The sequence below is a fragment of the Falco rusticolus genome, chromosome 5 (assembly GCF_015220075.1).
Source record: "Falco rusticolus isolate bFalRus1 chromosome 5, bFalRus1.pri, whole genome shotgun sequence".
NCBI classification, from domain to species: Eukaryota; Metazoa; Chordata; class Aves; order Falconiformes; family Falconidae; genus Falco; species Falco rusticolus.
In genome coordinates this window covers 57,605,527-57,626,380 of record NC_051191.1, presented here as the reverse complement: position 1 = coordinate 57,626,380, position 20,854 = coordinate 57,605,527, and the positions used below count along the sequence as shown (strand labels likewise).

Genomic DNA, 20,854 nt, shown 5'->3' with positions numbered 1-20,854 from the left:
TCTGGAGGGGGAGGCTCTTCTGCATCTTTGCAATAGGTGCTTGAAGCCTTTGCCTGCTTTCGGTGACCACAGTGCCTGTTAGGAGCATCCCCAGGGTTCGTGACTGGGGGGATCAGGTGTATTTGGCCACAGGTTTAGAGCAACCTGGTGTTTTGGGCAGGGGGGGCAGTGCTCCTTCACCCAGTCCCCACTTGAAAACAGCTGCCAGCGCCGCTTTGCTACACACTCACTGGAGATTTGCCCCCCACCAAGGAGCAGAGCCCAGCAGCCCCCATATTATTGCTCCTTAGGCTTTGGGGCACAGGTGGTGTGGCCTTTCCAACTCCTTTTCCTTTGCAGCTTGTCTCATCTGCCCACAAGCTGACTGCTTCCCATTTGAGCTCGGGTGCTAGTTCCTTTGCCAGCCGTGTAACCTGACCGACTGCAACCTCTGATCTTTCTTAGTGCGGAAGGAGGAAAGTCCCAGCTGCAGGTAGCCAGAAATAAGGCGAGGTTTACACCTCACAAAGCCAGAAGCAATGGTGGTGATGATGTGAGGGGGATGTTCTTAGACAAAACAAAAAAAGCTGAGCCCTTGTGCAGCTCTGCAGTGAGCAGGCAGCACCTGAGCCTGGGAACCGGGAGTTTGTGGTCCCCGTGCAACTGTGTGCAACCGCTGCTGCTGCTGTGCATTTGGCCCAGCCACCCTGCTCAGAGCAGCTCTGCCAGCGGTGAGGGTGCAGGGTGGAAGGGGGTGTCCCCAGGGCTTTGCAATGGCTCTGGAGACCCTCTGCAATGGCAGGGAAGGAAAGAGGGTGAGGGGCACGGAAGGGATTGGAGGGGTGGCTTTGCTGCTCATCCTCCCGCTTTTGTCACGACCAGGGGGATATGTCGCAAGGGGAAGACAACAGAGCTACATCTGCAAGCGTGGAGAGGTGCTCGAGGGGCACTGGCAGTGTTTGGGTGACCAGACAGGGCAGAGTACACCCAGGTACCCCCTGTGGTACGCCACATCAGGCACCCCGTATGCACTGCACAGCTAGCTGGTGTGGCTGTGGGCTGCCCTGCAGAGCAGCTAGTGGTGGGCAAGGCAAGGCTGGGGGGAAAAACCACCCCAGCTGAGACAGAGAGCAAGAAACAGCGTGGGCCCTTTGCTCGGGCTCGGCAGCAGCGTGTGCTTGTCCTGCCTTGTTACGTGTTTGCTGTAATATTTCCCCTTTAAGGCTGGGCTGAAGTTATTTATACTTGTGGGGTGGTGACAGGAACACAGAGCGGAGTAGGAGCCCTGAACTGCTCTTACCTGATCTGCGGTGGAGGGGCAGACAGAGAAGGAAGGAAACTCAGAAAAAGAGAGGGAGCAAGAGAAGGGAGTCGAAGGGAGGGAAAAAGAAAACAGGGAGAGCATCCCTGGGGAGAGACAAGGGAGAGAACCAGCTGGGGAAACAGAAACGGGGGAACAAGGGAAGGAGAAAGGAGAGGAGGAAGGAGGAAGAGATCCTCAGGGAAAAGCAAGAGGCACAGTGGCTCCGGGGAGCCGAGGGGCTGCCAGTATCCAATGCCAAGCATTGCCAAGGGGTGCTGAGCGGGTACAGCTGAGAAGAGCAGCTCTCGTGGACTCTTCCCGGCTCTCAAGATGATGAAAAGGCAGATTAACTGGATGCGGCAGCAACTGTCCCATCCCAATGTCACCAGCCGGTAAGAACTTCTCCACTACCTGTACCGGAGGGCTGGGAGGGAGTGGGGTGCAAGTCCTGGAGGGCTTGCACTGGGGCTGGACTGACCTCCCAGGGCCAGGGGCCAGGGGAAAGGAGGGAATGGCCCCAGGTTTGGAGCATCTTCAGCATAAGCTAGGGGACTGTGGCTTCCTGGCACCCCCAGAGCAGTGGGGAGGTTGCACTGGTGCTGCCCAGCAGTGATGTGATCCCCAAGCCCAGCTACCTCTCCCAGGGTCCACAGATGCTGCATCCACTTGGAAACAGGCCTTTCCCAAGCCTGGCTTCCCCAGGATGTGAGGGCAATGGGGAGGGACCTTCCAGCCACATGCCTTTGGCTGTGCGGGGACCAGGAGGATGTTAGGAACTGGGATTTTCCCTCCCTGCTGAGCCTCAGGTGCCCCACAGAAGACAAATGCCCTGCACAGCTCTAGCTAGCCCAGCAGCACAGGTGTCCTGGGGTGCCCTTCAAGGAGAGGATTAGGGATCCTCAGAGGACCCGTGGAGGACTTACAGCTTCACACAAACCCCTCTGGCCTCATCCTACCTCCACCACTTCCTTATTTTTCTCTTTGGGTTTCCAAAGCTCTGCCCTTGCAAAACTCAGAACTGAAATTACAGGGCTGAGCCCTCCCTTCCCAACCTCCTTATTCCTGCTTTCCTACAGCCACCTCTGCATTCCCCAGCACTGGGAGGCTGAGCGGGAACAACCGTCTTCCCTGGACCACTGAGGTCCTTTAGCCAGCTGAGCAGACTGGCCACAGGGAAGTAGCTCCTACATCCTGGTGGCCTCCTGCTCATCTCGCATTCCCTGAAGGGGACCATGATCCCCTTTCCCATCCATCCTCACTCAAGACATCTCATCTCCATGCTAGATGCCCCGTTGGGCAGACAGGAGGTCTGAAGTAGTTTGTGCAGTCCAAGAGCAAGCTCTTCACCCGCTGCAGAGCCTCCCCTCTGCAGGCTGAGATCTCATGTGATTTTGCTTGCATTCAACCAAGCCGCCCCCGTTTCCTGCAGCTCTGTGGCTGCGTCCCACATCGGCTCTGGCTGGTGGTGAAAAGAGAGAAACATACAGCAGCAGAGGGAAAGAAAACAGGGTTCCCAGAGCATAGCAACAGCAGCAGGCCATGCAGCAAGGTTTCCTCTACAGGAGGCACCAGGGAGGTTTGGTGGCGATGGCAGCTGATGGGTTTTGAATTTGGTTATGAGCAGAATTCACTGCAAACCAGAAGTTTCCTGTGCCAGATTCGCTCCTAATACCTGGTGCAAAACCAAGCAGAGAGCTGATTTCATGTAGGCACTTCTGGAGGGGCTGGTGTTGGTCTCAGTCCCCAGCTTGACCACAAAGGTATCCTTCCTCTGACACTGTGGCCCCACAGCTGGTGTCTACTTTGGCCTGCAAAGGCACATGCTGGGCCCCAGCAGCACTGCCATGGATTAGCCTTCAGGGGAGAGGTGGGAAGACCAGTAGGAGGCTTCACCAGCAAACATCCCACCCCTGCTGTGGCCCTGCTAGGCAGCCTGTCTCCAAGAAACAGGCCACATCTGGACGTTTTGACTTCTGAACTAGAAGCCCTGTCTGATGGGGTGTCCACCAGCCAGAAAAGCTGGCTGCCTTGCCCTGCCCCAGCTGTTCCCGTACCCCTGGGCTCATTCTGCTGATACCTTTGTGTGTGATGGTCTGGGCCATAGCCAGTGTCTCCTGCTCCTAGGAGCCCAAAGAGTGGCAGGTGAGACAAATAAGGACCTGCGTTCCCAAGGAGGCTGGGTGCAGGTCACCTCTATCTGCATCTGCTGATGGGTCTTTCTCCTTCCTTCACAGAGCCCAAGAAGCAACCGAGCTCCTGCCAGAAGATTTGCTGCAGGTGAGGTGCAGGCTGGGCCGGCAGGCGTGTGCCTGCTTGTGCCCGGGTGTGGGAACCTGCCCCGTTCCTGCCTGCGATTTTCTCTGCCAGCATGTCCAAGTCATGGGGCTGGGATCTGCCTGTGTGCCAGAGGGCAACTCCAGGACCACGGTGTTAAGGGAATGGCAGGCTCCTACCACAGGAAAGGGCTTCCCCAGCTGCTTACAGAGGGATGAATCCTGACCAGATCTGTGCTTCCTTTTCCCTGGACCGGGGATGCTCTGGGCTGCAGCAAGATGCTGGGTGGGCCACCCATGCCCAGATTTGGGTGGTGGGGAGATGGCTTCAGGTGCTCACAGTTGGCAAATGGGCTTCCTCTGTCCCACCTTTCTGCCCCCAGATTGAGCAGAGGATCGAGCCAGCCAAGCGAGCAGCTCACAGTGTGTCCAAGAGGCTCCAAGCCTGCCTGCAGGGGCAATGCGGCTCCGAGATGGACAAGCGAGTGGTGAGTAGACTCCTCCCACCACAGCCAACACCCAGCTCTGTTCCCTGCCAGCAAAGGGGATGCCAGGCACCTGCTTTGCAGGTTTTGCTGAAGGGTGGCCCAAAGCTGTGTCCAGCCTAGCTATCTCCAGCACTGGCCACCAGCATGTGCCTGTGTCTCCACAGAACAGGGCGACCCTCCCAACCAGCACTAACTTGAGACACTCCAGAAACAGAGACAGTGTCTTTACGTTGAATAACTCTCCACAGCCCTGTTGTCCATGCCCCTTCCCAAAGCCCTGTGAACCTCTGGCACCCACAGTGCCCTGTGGTGAGGAACACCGCAGTGCAGCCAGGCACAGTGGTGCCACCACTTCCTCCTCCTCAGTTTGAACCTGCCACCATCTTGCTGGCAGGTGCTCACCAGCCCTTGTCTGGGAAGAAACAGTAGATCCCTCAGCACTTTCCTTAGCCTCCCCATGGTTCTGTGGGCTCCACTCTTCTCAGCAACCTGACAGGGCCCAGCCTGGCTTCATTATTCTCAGTGATTAAACTGCTCCATACATTTGAAGCTATGGCAGGCCTGGGCTTGGTGAGGACCTCCATCGGTATCACAGTCCTCCACAGAGGACTATTTTAGAGAAGAGTGAAGGTTTTCTAACCAACTATGGAGCCCTGGTGCTTTGTTTAGCTAACTGGATCCTGCCTTCGGCTGAAGGGACATCCAAAGGGCCCTTCCTCGGGCGCCAGGACCAATGGAGCTGGGTGGGCCAGGGGAAGATGTGGGGACCCAGAGCAGGGTTTGGCCACTCGCTTTTGTGGCATGCTTAATGGGGAGGGAGCTGCCACACACCAGCTCACCATCTCTTTCCCAAATCCTTGGCTCTGTACAGAAGAAGCTGCCCTTGATGGCTCTGTCCATGACGATGGCTGAGAGCTTCAAGGAACTGGACACTGAGTCCAGCCTCGGGTAAGTGCCAGTGGGAGAAAGTGCCAGAGACAACCCCAAAAGATACCAGACCCTGGCAGTGCCACTGTCTTGGCTCAGGGGCTCCCACAGCCAAGCTGAGCTATCAAACCCTGTGCTCAGAGCAAATGCTGGTGTTGGAGTGGGAGAGGGGACAGCCAGCACCTTCAGCCTCCAATTGCTGAGGAGGGCAGGGGCTGGCTTAGGGTCCCACGTGGGTTCGGTGGAGGGTGTTGGATCAGAGAGTGGCATGGCTCCAGCCTGCAGTCATTACATCTCTGTCCCCATGCAGGAAAGCCCTGGAGATGGGCTGCTGCATACAGAGCTCGCTGGCCAAAATCCTGGCCGAGTTCGAGATCGCCCTGGAGCACAACATCCTGCAGCCGCTCAACAAGCTCAGCGAGGTAGCCCTGGCTGCCCTTCTAGCTCTTCTCTCCCATCCCACCACCCCCCTCCCACATCCCCAAGCCTCCCCTGCTCACTCTGCCCCCTCTCTCCCCTAGGAGGAGCTTCCTATCATCCTGAAGCGCAAGAAGGCCCTCCAGAAGTTGATTTCTGACTGGAATGCAATCAAGAGTCGGTATGGGGCACACTGTGAATAGGGGACCAGCGCATACAGGGCACAGCCCCCAGCCAGGCTGTGGGTGAGAGGAAGATGACTGCCCTAGGGAGTAAATTTCCAAGGGCTGGAGGTGAAGCTGAAGAGGCAACAGCTTTTTGGGAGCGCCCAGCCAGCCCCTTTCTGCAGGTGCATCCTGCTCTGGGCTGAGCTGCTGGCTCCACGGCACAGGACAGAAGGGCAGTGCCATTGCCAAAGTCAGAAAAGTGCCCTGGCACTGCTTGGTACCACTGAGATTGCCCCACTCCAACTCTTGCAGGGTAGCCCGTGCTGTGCCATGTTTCTCTGAGAGATTGGAGGAGCCATGGATCACTGATGGCTTGTTTCCACACTGTCCTCCCTTTGGCTGGAGGGAAGACAGGAGGGGACATCTCAGGAACAGGGCTTGGGAAGGGTCCTACTGACCCCAGGTGTTTCAGTCAGCCCTGCTGGGTGCCTCCCAACTTGACCAAGTCACACCCCTTGGTGCGGCAGTGTCTCCTGAGTGAAGGAACTGAGAGGCACTGACCTAGGAAAACCACCACAGGGCAGTACTGGGATTTGCTGTCCCCCTCATGACCCCCATACCCCTTCTGCACACCCGTCCCATCCCACACCCCTGACACTGAGACTGTGGGCTGTGTCTCTTCTCCCCTTCCAAAGGCTGAACCAAGCTGCCAAGAGCTCCAGTAACAGCGCTGGCACTGGTGCTGGCCCAGGAACATCTGCTGCTGCCAACAAACTGGAGATCTTGAAGGAAGAGGAGGAGGAGGTGAAGAGGAAGGTGGAGCAGTGCAAGGTAAGAACACTCCCTCCCTCCTCCAGGGCAGCTCCAAGGCTGCAGACCTGCCCCCCTGCACTGGCCCTGTCTGAGGCGACCCCAGCCTGAGATGGATGCAGCCAACTGGCACATCCCGCCCTCTGCAAGCAAACTGGTCCCTCAAGGAGCAGAAGTAGGGAGATGCCCCGAGCCCGGGGAAGAAGAAAAGGATTCAAAGCATAAGTTGCTGCAGAGAGGAGGCTCCAGGGGCTAGAGCTTAGGGGATCCCCTCAGGCTGGGAGCCAGCCAAGCTGGGGTCTGTGCTGGGTGGCAGGGGACTTTTGCATCAACTTTTTCCACTTCTGCCCTGTTTCTCTGAAAAGCTCAGTGCCTTGTCTGGGAGAGCCCATGGGCTCACCAGAGCTGGAGGTGCAGGGACCTCTGAGCCACTTGTGCCAGGACCCTGATCGTAGAGCGGGTTGCTGCCGCTACCCAAACGCAAGTGATGGGGGCAAGAAGGAATCCCCCCATGGTCCCAGCCTGCCTCCTCACTGCACCCAGAGACCCTGTCTGGATGACTCAGCCTGGACAAGGGGGCTTCATGAAGGTGTCCCTTATTCCTCGGGTGCCAGGGAGGGGGTGGAAGATTGCTCTTCTCTGTGACTCCCCAGGACGAGTACATGGCTGACCTCTACCACTTCTCCACCAAAGAGGACAGCTACGCCAGCTACTTCATCAAAGTAAGTCTCCTCTCACACTCCTCGTCGGTGTGTGAATGTCTCCTGGGGTATGTCTGAGCCCAGCCTCATCCCCATCTGCACCAAGCCCTCTGCCCAGAGAAAGGGCCAGCCCCAAGCACCAGCAGATGCCTAAAGCCAGCCTTGCTCCATGTATTGCAGGTTAATGCCACCACTAGAACCAGCTGCAGAGCAGCTCCTTCTGATGATCCCTCCTCTCCAATTTGCCCTCTACCCCTCACTACAGACATGGTCCCACAGACCCCAGGGGAGTTCCCCTTGCAGTTACCCCTTCGCCCTGTCTGTGTGTGGGTACAATGTCCTGGGTGTGAGGCTCCCCATGTCTCTGAGAGGGGCTGGTGCCAAACTGAGTGCTGTTTCCATGCCCCCTGTCTGACAGCTGCTGGAAATCCAAGCCCAGTACCACCGACAGTCCCTGGAATCTCTGGACTCAGCTCTGGCAGAGCTGAAGGAAATCCACAGCCAGACAGGTACCCATTGGCTCTCCATGCAGCCCAGGGAGGGCTGCAGTCGAGCCTGGGGGATGCAAGTGTGGCTGGCAAGGCTGGGAAAGGCAGGTTTTCCCTCCCTGCGCCTGCTGCTGCCTCCCATGTTGCACTGGTGGGTTGGGGACTGCAGGTGGGCTGTCTGCCCTGTTTCTGTCTCCACCCAGCCAGGCTCAGCCCAGATCAAGATATCACTGTGGCTAGATGCCAGATGTCCCTGGCTCCTGCTGTCCCTCCCAACATTCACCTCCCTCTTCCAGAGCCCTCCTTTGCTGCAGACACCCCTATGGCGGGGTACTATGGCGTGCCCCTAGAGATGCACCTCAAGAGCTTGGGCCGGGAGATCGCGCTGCCCATTGAAGCCTGTGTCATGATGCTGCTGGCCTCTGGCATGAGGGAGGAGGTAGGCAGTGCCCTTGACACCCCCACTACCCACTCCCCCAAAATGCAGCCCCCCATTTCCCTCTCTGCCCTATCCCCAGGGACTCTTCCGGCTGGCAGCGGGCGCCTCAGTGCTGAGGAAGCTGAAGAGCAGCTTGGCCAGTGGCTCCAATGCCCTGGAGGAGTTTTACTCAGACCCCCACGCTGTGGCTGGTGGGTGCCAGTGAGGTGGGGCAAGGGGACATGATCAGGCAATCCCTGCCATCCCCCAGCCACCATCGCCCTCACCACTCCCCCTCCCCTCCCAGGTGCACTGAAATCCTACCTGCGGGAGCTGCCCCAGCCTTTGATGACTTTTGAGCTCTACAATGAATGGATAAAAGTGGCCAGGTGAGTCCAGCCATTGGGACAGAAAAGCCTGGTGGGGCTCAAAAAGCCCCTGATAACCCCCCCTCTATAGCTCTGGCACTTGAAGCAGGGCTGCTCGGCCTCCTTTGCCACATGGGGAGATATGAACATAGTGTTATGGTCTGTCCCATGCTCAGCAGAAATCCAGATGGCCCAAAATCTCAAAGAACAGCAATATAAACATGGCAGGGAGAGGCAGAAGGCTGCAGCCTTTTTGGTTGCAAGAAGATCTTAGTTTGTGAAGACCCACTTGGCCTCAATGGTGTGAGTCCCACCTCACTGGCCCACCAGTTTGGCCTCTTGCTTTCAGGATGGAAGGGGTGGCAGAGGAGACACAGCAAAAGCCCGTGGAGAGGGGAAAATGATCTTTCCAAAGATCGCTTCTCAGTGCCAATGGACCCCATAGTCACAGTGAAATAGGGTAGCTGTTCAAGGCAAGGCAGCGCTCACCCCTGGGCCCACCTACAAGCTATATTATTACCATACTAAATCCCTCTGAGCCTTTGGGGTGCAATTTTGTCCTCCACGGATGCCTTACTTAGCTGCCCAGTAAAGGCAGCAGCAGGGCATCTCCATCCCCAGTGCTATGGCCCACACAAGGCGGTTAACACTGGCCTTCCTCCCTTGAACCCTGTGTCCTTCTGCCGTAGGGAGCAGGCTGAGGTCTCTGCTCCTCCTTCTCTCTTGCAGCTTCAAGGATGTTGACAGCCGTGTACAGAGCCTGCGAGACACCTGCAGCCGCCTGCCCCAGGAAAGCTACAACAATCTGAGGTGTTTTGAAGGGACAGGGTTTCTTCAGCCCCAAGCAATCACCAGAGGCAGCTGTTCCCTCCCCAAATCCATACTTACCACCACCTTGCCCTCCTTTTACCCCACAGGTATCTGATCAAGTTTTTAGCCAAGCTGGTCGAACACCAGGAGGTGAATAAAATGACCCCCAGCAACATTGCGATCGTGCTGGGCCCCAACCTGCTGTGGTCACAGCAGAGCACAGGGTAAGGCCTGGCGCAGACGGGGGGAGGCAGCTCCCCAGCCCCAGCTGGGGTGCCCTGAGCGCAAACGCTGTGGGAAAGGCTGATCCAGCAGCCTGCAGGCTGGTCTAAAGCACCTGTGCCTCTTCCACCCTCAAGTCCTGTCCCTTGTCCCCGCAGTCCCCAAGTGGCATGTCCCGTCACCAAGCGCATGTCCTCTTAGCCACTCTGCAAAGTAGCAGAGGAAGAGGCTGAGACCCAGAGCACTGGTGACATGGATAGCATCCAACACCATTGGTGTCCAACACTAAACCAGGGTCTCCAGGACAGGGAACAACGCCCACCTCCTGCCCTACCACCCCCCGTTGGCTGGGCTGTCTCCCCTTTGGGATCTGCCGCCTCAGGAATGAACACCAAAAGGGTTAATACCCCAAAATCCTTCTTCTGATGCCTCCCCGCTTCCTGTCTCTCAGAGACCCCATGCAACTGGACTTGGCCTCAGTCTCCTCCATCCAGGTGGTGGGCGTGGTGGAAGCCCTCATCCAGAATGCAGACACCCTCTTCCCTGGAGGTAGGGCCAGGCCCCTGATGGGAAGCAGGGTGGAGGGGAGAGGAAGGGAAAGGGACATTTCTCCATCCTCAGGAGGAGCAAAGTGGGGGGCTGCTGCAGTTCCCCACCATGGGGTCATCAGGGGAAGCTCTGGGAGGCAAACACTCCCTCACGGGCTCTCCTCCTTTCTCTCCACCCAGAGGTAGATTTCAACGTCTCAGGCATGTTCACGCCACCTGCAAACGTTGAGCTTGGTGAGGCCACCCTGGTGGAAGAGATGGCCCCTGAGGCCCCTCCAGCTGGCACCCCCACTCTCCTGGATGGAGAGGCGTAAGTCTGGTGGTAGCTGAGGGCTTTGGCTGTCCCAGCTCTCCCCATGTCCTCCCCCATCCCATCCCACGCCAGGGGCCGTACGCTCACAGATGGATGTGAGATGCCTCACGGCCAGAACCACCATGACCAGCCAAAGGCTGACTTGCTCCGTTCATTCTCTGCACAGCACCTCGAGGGACCCTGAGGCCAGGTCCCAGCCAGTATCCCCAACGCTGACCAGATCGTCTCCTGAAGCTGTGGGGCTGCTGGCTCCAACAATGACTGACAACGCTGCCCCCAAAGGTTAGGGTGCCCCAGATGGCACATTGCTTGGGAAATGATAGCCCCCTATGCCACCTGCTCTGGTTTGCCTTCATCCCACCACTCCCTGCACAAAAGGGTGCTGGGGATGTCCCTGCCACCAAATGAGAGGATGGGCCTCTGGCTGAGTCACTGTGGTCAGGATCCAGCCCCTCATTGCATGCTCCAGCCCCTGCCAAGGTGGGACTGTGGGAAGGACAAGGTAGGTCCTCCAGTGTCAGGTTGAACACCCTCCATTAAAGAGGTGTCAAAGCTCACGGGCCCTTGTGAAGAGAAGAGGGTGGGAGAAAAGCCCCCAAAAACTGGTGTGCACTTGGATCTCCAGTATGGGAGCTGGGCAAGAGGTAGTTTGTCCATCAGTCTGCCTGCAGCCCCCTGCCTCACCCACGGCTGGCACTGCAGCCCCCTCTGCCCTGGGGACAGAACCTCTGGCAGAGGGGACCCCAGCCCACGCCAGCTTTCTTTCCAGGCAAGCGCCCAGCTCCAGCCCGACCCACGATGCCACCACCACCCGTGGCCCAGCCCCGGAGCACAGCTCCCATGGTGGCAGCCCTCGAGCACACAGCCAGCCCCAAAGCCCGGCCACGGCGGATGGCTGGGGCACCCAGCCGAGCGCCCTCTGTCCCGCCACCGCTCCCCCCGCAGCCAGCACGCCGCCTCAGCCGAGATGCCGCATCGTCCCCCAGGCCTCCCACCGATGAAGCCAACATGGCGGCTGCCTTGCACTGTGCACTGGGAACCACTGACAAGGAGCAGACGCTGCCTGAGGGAGGAAGGAGCCCCCTGGCCACATCCCCACCAGAAGGACAGCCCACAGAGAACTGAGCAGGGTCGGGGTGCAAGGGCACCGCAGGGCCGGGGAGATGGGGTCCGGTGCCCCTCTGGGACCCAGCAGGCACTGTGAAAACGCCAGGGTGGCCTGAGGGACAGTGCACCCCTCCATCTTGCTCCCGTGGCCCGTGCCAGCTATGACCCTCTGCCTGCCTCCCCTTGCTCTCCTGTCTCCACTGAGCCTTCCTCCCCACCACCACCACGTCCCTGCCGGGGCCCAGCCACCACTAAGGGACCTGACTCCCTGCCCAGCATTCCCCGATCATGGGCGACCCCCTCAAGTCCCCACGAGGGGTCCTCCCACGCCTGGAAGGCAGGAGGGGGTGACGCAGGGTGCTCCCAGGCACTGCCTGCCAGGTTTGGGATGGCACGGGCACCCGTGGGTGCCGTGATCCCAGCCCCTTCTGCCCCATTTTGCCTTAAAACGTGCTGCCCCAGGGACACACACAGTCAGATATATATAAATAACTAAATAATTATATATTTTGCAACTAAATAATCTAAAGAGCTGGTGTCACAGTCACAGGCAGGTGCAAGCAGGGTACTCCTGGCAGCCACCTGCCCAACAGGCTGCAGCCGGGAAGAGGGAAGGGGAGCTCCCCGGGGGCGCCACGGCGGAGAGGCACGGCTCAGCCGCAGGGCGGGAGGCGAGCCTGGCGCTCCCAGCCAGCGGGGCGACAGCTAACCAAAGGGTAATGGCGGCTCCGCTGCCCACAGGCCGCACCGGGCAGCAGGGGACGCCCTGCCACTGCGCGTTCAGCCGCGAGAGGAGGGGCCTGAGGAGAGTGGCTTTAGCCAATCGGCAAGCGCGCTCAGGCTTCGTCCCGCCTCCTCGCAGCCTCCCTCGGCAGCCAACAGGGCGGCGCGGCTGCCACTTCGGAAGCCGGCCTCCCGCCTCTCGGCCCCGCCCCTTCCCCTCGAGGGCCACAGGGCAGCGCGGCTGCCGCTCGGCGAGCTGCCCGTCTCCCGTTGGTCGGCGTGGGGCGGGGGGCGGTGATTGGCGGGGCGGGACGCAGCGGCCAGCCGGCCGGCGGGCGGGCGGCCGGGCTGCAGCGGCGGCGGCATGGCGAGCTGCAGGCGGCTGAGCGGCGCGGGGCTGCGGGAGGTGCTGGGCCCGGCGCAGGGGCTGCTCTTCGACTGCGACGGCGTGCTGTGGGCGGGTGAGCGCGCCGTCCCCGGCGCCCCCGAGCTGCTGGAGCGCCTGCGGCGCAGCGGCAAGGCCGCCCTCTTCGTCAGCAACAACAGCCGCCGCTCCGTGGCCGAGCTGGAGCGGCGCTTCAGCCGCCTCGGCTTCCGCGGCGTCCGTGCCGAGCACGTCTTCAGCTCCGCGCTCTGCTCCGCGCTCTTCCTCCGCCAGCGCCTCCTCGGCGGCGGGGGGAACGGGAGCGGGGGCGGCCGCGTCTTCGTGCTGGGCGGCGAGGGGCTGCGCGGCGAGGTGCGCGACGCCGGCCTGCGCCTGGCGGGCGAGGGCGACCCCGGCGCCGCCGAGCCGGTGCGCGCCGTCCTGGTGGGCTACGACGACCAGTTCACCTTCGCCAAGCTGGCGCAGGCCTGCGGCTACCTGCGCGACCCGCAGTGCCTCCTGGTGGCCACCGACCCCGACCCCTGGCACCCGCTCAGCGACGGCCAGCGCACCCCCGGTGAGCCCGCGCTCCCCTCCCTTGCTGCCCCGGGGGGTGCGGGGGGCCGAGGCCGGCGGCGGGGTTGGCCTCGGTTGGGGTTCGCCGTCCCAGGCCCAGGCGAGGCGGGTCCCTGAGCGTCAGGACGGGCGGAGCTGCCCTCACGATCCCAGCCGGCTCCCGAAGCCGCGTTGCCAGCACCCCGCTGGCCGTCACCCCGCTGGCTCGTCCTCTGGCTACCCGGGGAGCGGAGCTGCCCGCGGCTGGCTGGCCCGTGGCTATTTCTTTTTCTCCTCCTTTCCCCCCTCCAGGGACTGGCAGCCTCACAGCCGCAGTGGAAACCGCTTCGGGCCGCAAGGCGCTGGTGGTGGGGAAACCAAACACGTACATGTTTGATTGCATCGTAGAGCGTTTTGGTGTCGACCCATCTCGCACCCTCATGGTGGGAGACCGCCTGGAGACAGATATCCTCTTCGGCAAGAACTGCGGCCTCTCCACCATCCTCACCCTGACAGGTGTCTCCCGCCTGGAAGAGGCGCAGGCCTACATGGCCAGCGACAGCGCCGCTGCCAAGGCTCTGGTGCCCAATTACTATGTGGACAGCATTGCAGACTTGATACCGGGCCTGGATGAGTAGCAGTCTGTACGTGTGAGGGCAGAGGGGTCAGGTTCCCCATCCCAGATCTTCATCTGTTCCCATTTCTCTCTCACTGCCCTATTCCTTCAAATCCTAGTTTCTTCACATTCCAGTGCCCTTCTTTGGGGGCAAAACTGGGGAGGTTGGCAGGAGGGGCAGGGTTCAAGTAGTCTCTGCTGAGATCTATCCATGATGAACAGGGTCTTTCTCTCCCTAATATGCCAACTGCCAGTGTCTCTGGGAGAGAGCTGGAGGCCTTGAGGGTGACAGGGATTGGTCAAATCAGTGTCACCTCTTCCCCTGCAAGGGTTAGAGACTGGCTGTCTTACTATTTTTCTCTTAGATAACCAGTGGCGGCCTTTTACTGCTGTCCCTTCACTTGTAACTCTTGACTTCTTAGCTGCATCGCTGCAGTCCTTGTGGTAATGCCATCCTTGCCAGGGGACTGGCTGACGTTGTCACCCACCCAGTCTATCAGTACCAGGGGATGTGGAAGGAGTGTGTCAGAGCTCTGGAACCATGAATGAGGGCATCTCTTCTCTCCCCTGTTCCTTAGAGATGTTTCTGCCACCACCCCGTGCCCCAGCTCAGTTAATGACTGTGCCAGTGTCCATCTGAAGGACTATAGAAAGGGAAGAGACTGGTTTGAGGGTTATTTTTGTGCCAAACGGACAAGCTGTGACTGTGCACAGCGGGTCTGCTGTTGTACCTGGTTTTCAAGCACCCTTTCTGAAGGGGCTTGTGAAGGAGAGAGGGCTCCCAGACCACAACGGCACAACAGTAGTGAACTGTATGACTCCCTGGTTCCCAGTCCTCAGTTGGAATTTACCATAGTACGGTGAGAGAAAAAGGCTGATGGGGGTCTGTGTTCCAGCTGCTGGTGTGCAGGTGAGGTGTTGGTGGTATTGTCACTGCTGTGAATGTGTCACAGCCCTCAAAATCATTCCTTGCTGCTTTGTCTTTCTACATTTTTTAATTTCCTGATCTTATTTATCAAATTTATTTATTGTTGAAATACTGTATTATTTGTATAAACTATGCTGACTGGTTGCACCAAGGGGACAGGAGGCAGTGCCTTTGGGCCTCCCTTAATGTCCACGTCCCATGTTGATGTTCTTACACTCGCTGTGTCTCTGTATATAATAAAGTGTGAGCGTAGGCTGGAAATGTAGTCCTTTTTTCACTTGTGGCGTGGTCAAGACGAAAATGGCCTAGCTACCTTTCAGCCCTTGAAGATCGGGACATGGCAAGACCATTTCTCACTCAAGGGGGTGCTGCCGGGTAGACAAAAGGGGTGGACAACATCTTGTGGATCTTTGAGCTGCTGTTTGTTGCTGTCTCTTACTGGGGTCTCATAACTGGAATTGAGGATGGAGGTGGCTGGTGGGGCTATAGCATAGGGCACAGGGTCTAGCCAGGTGAATTAAAGCAGTGAGCGATGTGATTTTTTTTTTTTTTTTTTTTTTTGCCAGCTGCCTTTATATTTCACAGCATGAGTGATTCCTTGCTGAGAAACTGATTTCTTGTGCCGTGCCTGAAATCTGCCCTCTGCTAGTCAGGTGGATCCCAATGATCCATGTGGCCCTGCGCAGCGGTGTCCAGCTCCGTCACCTGCATGTAGCTTGCAGAGGGCTGAGAAATGCCTAGGTCAGGTTTTGCTGTGACCGTTCTCACCTATGCTTAGCTTTGAGTGAAGGGGAGGTGAGTGTCACCGCATCCCTGGAAGTGACCTTCACCAGACTAGCTTGCTGTGCCACAAGTCCTCCCCCTGGGTTTGGTTGTGGTCCCAGCCAGGAGGGAGAAAACAGGTGGGGTAACAAGAGTTCGAAATCCCTTGAATGTACTTTGCCTCCCTTCATTGTATTGGAGCCAAATCCTTCCCTTTGCCTGTCAGACCATTTTAACAGCTGTTGATGGTAACCAAGGATCACACCTCCTGCCTGAGAGATCAGCTGTTCAGCTCAATAACTGATCTCAGTGTAATTAGTGTTGCGTCAGCTCATGTGGCAGAACTGGATGTGACGCTGGCCTTAAGATAATTCCAGGTGCAGAGTGTCTTCCCGCCCCCCCCCCCAAAAAAAAAACAAAACAAAACTTGGGGAAACAGCTCTCGAAAATAAAACAAGACCCAAAGAGCGCTCTGAAGACTGCCTGTTGTCTTAATTGGTCCCCTTTGTATGAATCTCCCTTTTGTCTGTTCTGTCTCCAATTAGATAGCCAGAGGACTGGTGCTCCCTTAATGAGTGCCTGACCAACACTTGCATCATCAAGCAGTGCGAGATCAAGACCTAATGTGTTTGCTAACTCCAGCTGCCTAACTAGAGATACCCAGACCCTGATGGATTTTTCAGGGCTCTCAGTTCTTGTATCGGGCTGAAACTCGGAGCACTGTTGTGACTTGGGGCCACAGCTGGGAATGCTCAGTACGGCTGCAAATTGTGTAGGCTGTGTTGGTTACACATGCATGTACAGAGGAGACAGTGCACAGCAAGAGCATCCCCAGGAGATGCTCCCTTTTTCCTAGGGTGCTTTGACGGCGAACGCTTCCTGTGCTCTCTGCCTCCTTTGCTCTGGCCTTTCCAGCTCTCCTAGCCAGCAGGTGGGAGGTTGGAGGCTGTCATCTCCCAGGCTGCCACACCGGGAAACAGAAGGGAATCCAGCAGATAATTGGAGCATTAACGGTCTGTTTGGGCCCTGTCCAAAGAGACTTTAGAGTTTGCTCTTTGGATCCCAAATGGTGAGCTTGCAGAGTAGGTTTTCTTTTACATGTGGCTGCTGCTGAAAACGGAGCTCAGCAGAGGCGATGGCTTACAACTATGTAACTGTCTTTTGATCTGGTGCTCCTCTCCCTGAGAGCTTTGCTGTGAAGCAGAGGTGGACTTCAAGCAGAAGGGGAATAGGCTTTACCTGGCCTTTCCTTGGTTCTTCATGTAGCTGAGGGCAATGGGCAGGAGTGACCTGTGTTCTGTAAATGCTTTCTCTCGCCAGCAATGAAAGCAGAGGAGTAAGCGCAGCCTCTAGCCACAGGGCTGCTCTTGCTTTCAGTGGGGATGAGAGCAGCACTATAGGGGTCCCTCAGGTCTGCCAGGCTTTGGTTTTTTTGTGGCTTCCCTCTGCTACTATTGCTCCTGCACATAATGAAGGTGAGCGTGAACAGATCTTATTCAAAAACTAGACTGGGAGGGTCCCTGAAGGACAGCGAGTTCTCCACCTGAGCCCTTCAGAGATCTGTTCAACTACTGACATTAAAGGGTCTGTGATCCTCGTGGGGGTTAGGTTTTGGGTCCCTCTGGAGTAGGTCTGGTGGGGCTGCAGAGCACATCTGCTGTTGAAATTGAAAAAAGTGATGGCTCTTGCCTGATTTCTTCTTGTCTAAAGCAGTTCTTCTTGAGTGTTCAGGGAAGCAGTGCAGTTGCCAGGGAGCACAGGGCTGTGGAAAGTGGAGCTGTGGCAGCACATGGAGGGTGGAGTGGATGGGAAGGCTGGCTTGCTGTAGTGTAGGGAAGGGTATTTATTTTCTCACCTTCAGAAAACTGCTTCGTCCTTTCCTGCTGTGCAATAGAGACAACACCCAGGCAGGTGGCTATCATTCTGTTACCCCAGGAACCTCGCATCCTTCATCCGTAAGTGTGGTTACTGTGGCAACTGCTGGCTGGATGATGTAAGCAGCAACCTGCTGAGCATCGCCTGCTCTAGGCAAGGCCCAGGGAGAGGCTACGGATGCCTGTGTTTCCCTGGCTGCAGGAGAGGCAACTTTATCTTGCCTCTTGGACTCCAACCATTCTTAGGCATGGGCAGGTGGAGGAGGCAGAGAGCTGCAAGAAGTCTCTCTGGGCTCTTGGGAGCTTGGGGCAATGTGGAAAAAGGTCAGATATGTGAGTAGGTGAGCCTGATTCCCTAAGAAACTATCCCTTGAGCCAGAGTGGACCAAGCTATACTGCTCCCATTTGTGTGCGGCATTTTTGATTCAATGGCACGTAATCTGGAAGCAGTCTGTGTGTGCTCCTCCGTGGCCATCTGCTGCTTTCCTGCTTTCCTCTACTGCCTTGTGACCTCTGGCTAGACTGTTGTCACCACCCTGGCTTCTAGGGCACTGAGGCTTTGGCAACCTGATGTCCCCTGGTTTGAAATGTTCTTCATCATGCTCCCATTTTCCTGGGATCACCATATTAACAGGTGCTTCCTATGTTTCCTCTCAAGCATACTGCTTTCTTCCCTTTCACAGAATCACATAATGGTTGAGGTTGGAAGGGACCTCTGGAGGTCATCTGCTCCACCCCCCTGCTCAAGCGGTGCTCCCTGCGCCAGCAACCCAGGACTGTGTCCAGATGGTTTTTGACCATCTCCAAGGCTGGAGACTCCACAATCTGTCTGGGCAGCTGGGCCAGTGTTCAGTCACCCTCACAGTAAAAAAGTGTTTCCTGATGTTCAGAGGGAACCTCCTGTGTTTCAGTTTGTGGCCATTGCCTCCGATCCTGTTGCTGGCCACCACTGAGAACATTCTGCCTCCATCTTCTTTGCAGCCTCCCTTCAGGTATTTATACACATTGACAAGGTCCCCCCAAGCCTTCTCTTCTCCCGGCACTCTCAGCCTTTTCTCATAGAACAGATGCTTCACTCCCTTAATCACTTTTGTGACACTTCCCTGGACTCTGCGGTATGTCCCTGTCTCTCTTGTACTGGGGAGCCCAAAACTGGACAGAGTACTCCAGGTGTGGCCTCACCAGAGCTGAGTAGAGGGGAAGTATCACCTCCCCCAGCCTACTGGCAACACTTGTCCTCAGGCAGCACAGGATACTGTTAGCATCCTTCACTGCAAGGGCACATCACTGATTCATGTTCAACTTGGTGTCCAACAGGACCCCAGGTCTTTTTCTAACAAGGTGCTTTCCAGCTGGGTGGTCCTCAGCATTTACTGGTACCTGGGATTATTCCTTCCCAGGTGCAGGACTTTGCACTTTTCCTTGTTGAACTTCATGAGGTTCCTGCCAGCCATTTCTCCAGCCTGTCAAGGTCCCTCTGGATGGCAACACGACTCTCCCGTGTATCCACTCCTCCCCATTCTGTGTCACCAGCAGACTTGCTGAGGGTATACTCTGCCTCATAATCCAGATCATTAATGAAGATGCTAAACAGGATCAGACCCAGTATTGACCTCTGGGATGCACCACTAGTTTCTGGCCTCCAGTTAGACTTTGTGCCACTGATCACTACCCTCTGGGCCCAGCTGTCCAGCCAATTTTAAGTCCACCACATTGTTTCCTCACCCAGCCCATACTTCCACTGGCTTCTCTATGAGGATCTTATGGGAGACAGTGTCAAAGGCCTTACTGAAGTTAGAGTAGACAATGTACATTGCTTTCCCCTCATCTGCCTAGCAAGCCATTTCATCATAGAAATTTATCAAGTTGGTCAAGCAACTGACAATTCAGGAAGACAACAAATGGGCCCAAAGATGTTGATCAGTGAGTAGATGCCTTTAATTATGAGGATCTAATAATCATCCTGGCTGGGAAGTTGTTAAGTGTTCAGCCACATGACATGGTAAGAGAACTGGGAGGATCTGGAAGGTGTTGGGACTGGCAGGACAGAGGAGGTTTTTTTGCATGGGAAAGTTCCTCCAGAGCCAAGAAAGGATCATGATCCTAGGAACTTGTTCGATACTTGCTCAACCTGATGTGAGAGTCCCCCTTTGCCAAGGCAGGCAGCTCAGGCGCCACCCTGTCCTGCAGCAGCTGGAGCAGGGAGGAGGAGAAGGTGAGAATCAGCAGCCTGTTACTGCCTGCCCTGTGGAGGCAGCCAGCATTTGCTCTTCCTCCAGCAGCAGTGTGGGTAGAAGTCCCTCTTTGCAGCACAGCTTCCCTTTCCTCACTCCTTATGCAAGGCATTGCCCCATAATATGGGCTTTTCCCCTTTGCCACCCCTGTGTCATTATACATTTTCTTTCTTTATTGCTGCCTCGTTTTCTTTACAGACTCTGACCCTGGAAAACTCACCAGGCAGCCCAGGAGACTTGCATAGCTATGCATATCCAGGAACTGTTGCTGTGTTGTTGGACTCTGCCTTCCTAGGAATTGTGTGTAGGTACCGTATTGGAAGTACTCCTGGCAGACAAACTATTTTGGCACTCCGTATAATCTCTGGGAGATACTGAACAGCTGAACCTGCTGAGAGCAATTCAAAGCCATTAAGAACTCCACCAACTTAAAAGTTATACCAGTCTTTGTATGTAGCTTCAGTATACCACCACAGCACAGCACTGTCAGCTCTGCAAGCCTTCAGCATGGAGACAAGGGAGACATGATGCTAGAAACATTCAGAGATCACAGGGCAGCTGCCTGCCATGATCCAGGTTGTTCTGCCCCGTGATTTAGCCTGCTAGATGTGCAGCTGCAGCAGCTAGCAGTTTCCATTCTGTAAACAGGATATTGCTGAGCACTGAGGTGCTCTCTTCACTTGTTATGGGTGAGAGAAACCTGTCCTCTAAATGGACACTGGTGGCCATTGTGTTGCCCCAAGCCCTGTGCCAACCTTTCTGCTCACCAGCCCTTGCTGAACTCCTAGGCTGATTCCCACCAAAGCTGCGCAGAAAGTGGTACCTGGTTAAAATTTGGGGGCAGGAATTGCTTCCCTACTTGACTTGTTTAAAGTAACCTGAAACAACTCAGATACGGTTTTCTGTTTCCTCCAGGTGCACTCTGCTGTTGTACTACAGCTGCCGATGTTCAAGTTAAGTACTTTATCCTTGCAGCACAGATGCTAGAGGAAATTGAGTCTTCGCGGGCTGTAGATGAGATTTCCCACCTGCCAGGACAACAATGATTGTGGCCCTGGCAAGGTGCCCCTTCCTCACAAAACAGACACCTGACTTGGTGTCCTTCTCTGGTCTAATGCCTGGAAGCTGTTGGTTCAGCTAAGTTTGAGCAGAGCCGAGGAGCAGCGTGGAGCAGTGCCAGCCCCAAATAGGGGCAGTCACAAAGTTTGGGGGTGGAGGTGTGAAGAATGGCAATATGCTCCCATTCAGAATGCCGGTACAACTAGGAGACAGTGTGCCTGCCACAGCCTTGGTAACCTGGAGATTGACACACCTCATGAGATAGGGTGGCCATACTCCTTCAGTGGAGAGCATAGGCTGTGTTTAGGCTGAGCTTCCTGATGCTCACTGCCTTGTAATCCACCACAGTCCCATTAGTTGCCTTCCCTCAACAATTTCAGGAGCGAAAGGACCTGTGTCA

General features: G+C 56.7%; 2 protein-coding genes across 3 annotated transcripts; both read left to right on the top strand.

Moving 5' to 3' along the window:
* Positions 1-764: 764 nt before the first annotated feature.
* SH3BP1 (SH3 domain binding protein 1) lies at positions 765-11,807 on the top strand. 2 transcript variants are annotated; one of them, XM_037390556.1, is made up of 18 exons: positions 765-1,674; positions 3,517-3,559; positions 3,939-4,043; positions 4,915-4,991; positions 5,281-5,392; positions 5,492-5,568; positions 6,250-6,385; positions 7,018-7,086; positions 7,484-7,574; positions 7,850-7,992; positions 8,072-8,183; positions 8,279-8,360; positions 9,069-9,149; positions 9,257-9,373; positions 9,823-9,920; positions 10,100-10,229; positions 10,399-10,514; positions 11,002-11,357. In XM_037390556.1, exons 1-18 carry the CDS (start codon positions 1,613-1,615, stop codon positions 11,355-11,357), a joined length of 2,007 nt encoding a protein of 668 aa, XP_037246453.1. In that variant the 5' UTR covers positions 765-1,612. The 2 variants fall into 2 exon arrangements, with proteins under 2 accessions (XP_037246453.1, XP_037246452.1); XM_037390555.1 differs by lacking the exons at positions 765-1,674; positions 3,517-3,559 and having other exon boundaries at positions 3,582-4,043; positions 11,002-11,807.
* Positions 11,808-12,375: 568 nt separating this feature from the next.
* Positions 12,376-14,787, top strand: LOC119149366 (pyridoxal phosphatase). Its single transcript, XM_037390561.1, has 2 exons — positions 12,376-13,003; positions 13,294-14,787. The coding sequence occupies exons 1-2, from the start codon at positions 12,427-12,429 to the stop codon at positions 13,617-13,619; spliced, it is 903 nt and encodes a 300-aa protein (XP_037246458.1). The 5' UTR covers positions 12,376-12,426; the 3' UTR covers positions 13,620-14,787.
* Positions 14,788-20,854: the final 6,067 nt, after the last annotated feature.

What these genes read in the sequence shown, in the direction of transcription:
- SH3BP1 (XM_037390555.1), top strand. Translation starts at nt 3,771, where the DNA reads ATGAATCCTGACCAGATCTGTGCTTCCTTTTCCCTGGACCGGGGATGC. An exon ending in ACGCCAGCTACTTCATCAAA is followed by an intron (nt 7,087 to 7,483) that starts GTAAGTCTCCTC and finishes CCTGTCTGACAG; the next exon opens with CTGCTGGAAATCCAAGCCCA. An exon ending in ACTCTCCTGGATGGAGAGGC is followed by an intron (nt 10,230 to 10,398) that starts GTAAGTCTGGTG and finishes TTCTCTGCACAG; the next exon opens with CACCTCGAGGGACCCTGAGG.
- LOC119149366 (XM_037390561.1), top strand. Translation starts at nt 12,427, where the DNA reads ATGGCGAGCTGCAGGCGGCTGAGCGGCGCGGGGCTGCGGGAGGTGCTG. An exon ending in CGACGGCCAGCGCACCCCCG is followed by an intron (nt 13,004 to 13,293) that starts GTGAGCCCGCGC and finishes TCCCCCCTCCAG; the next exon opens with GGACTGGCAGCCTCACAGCC.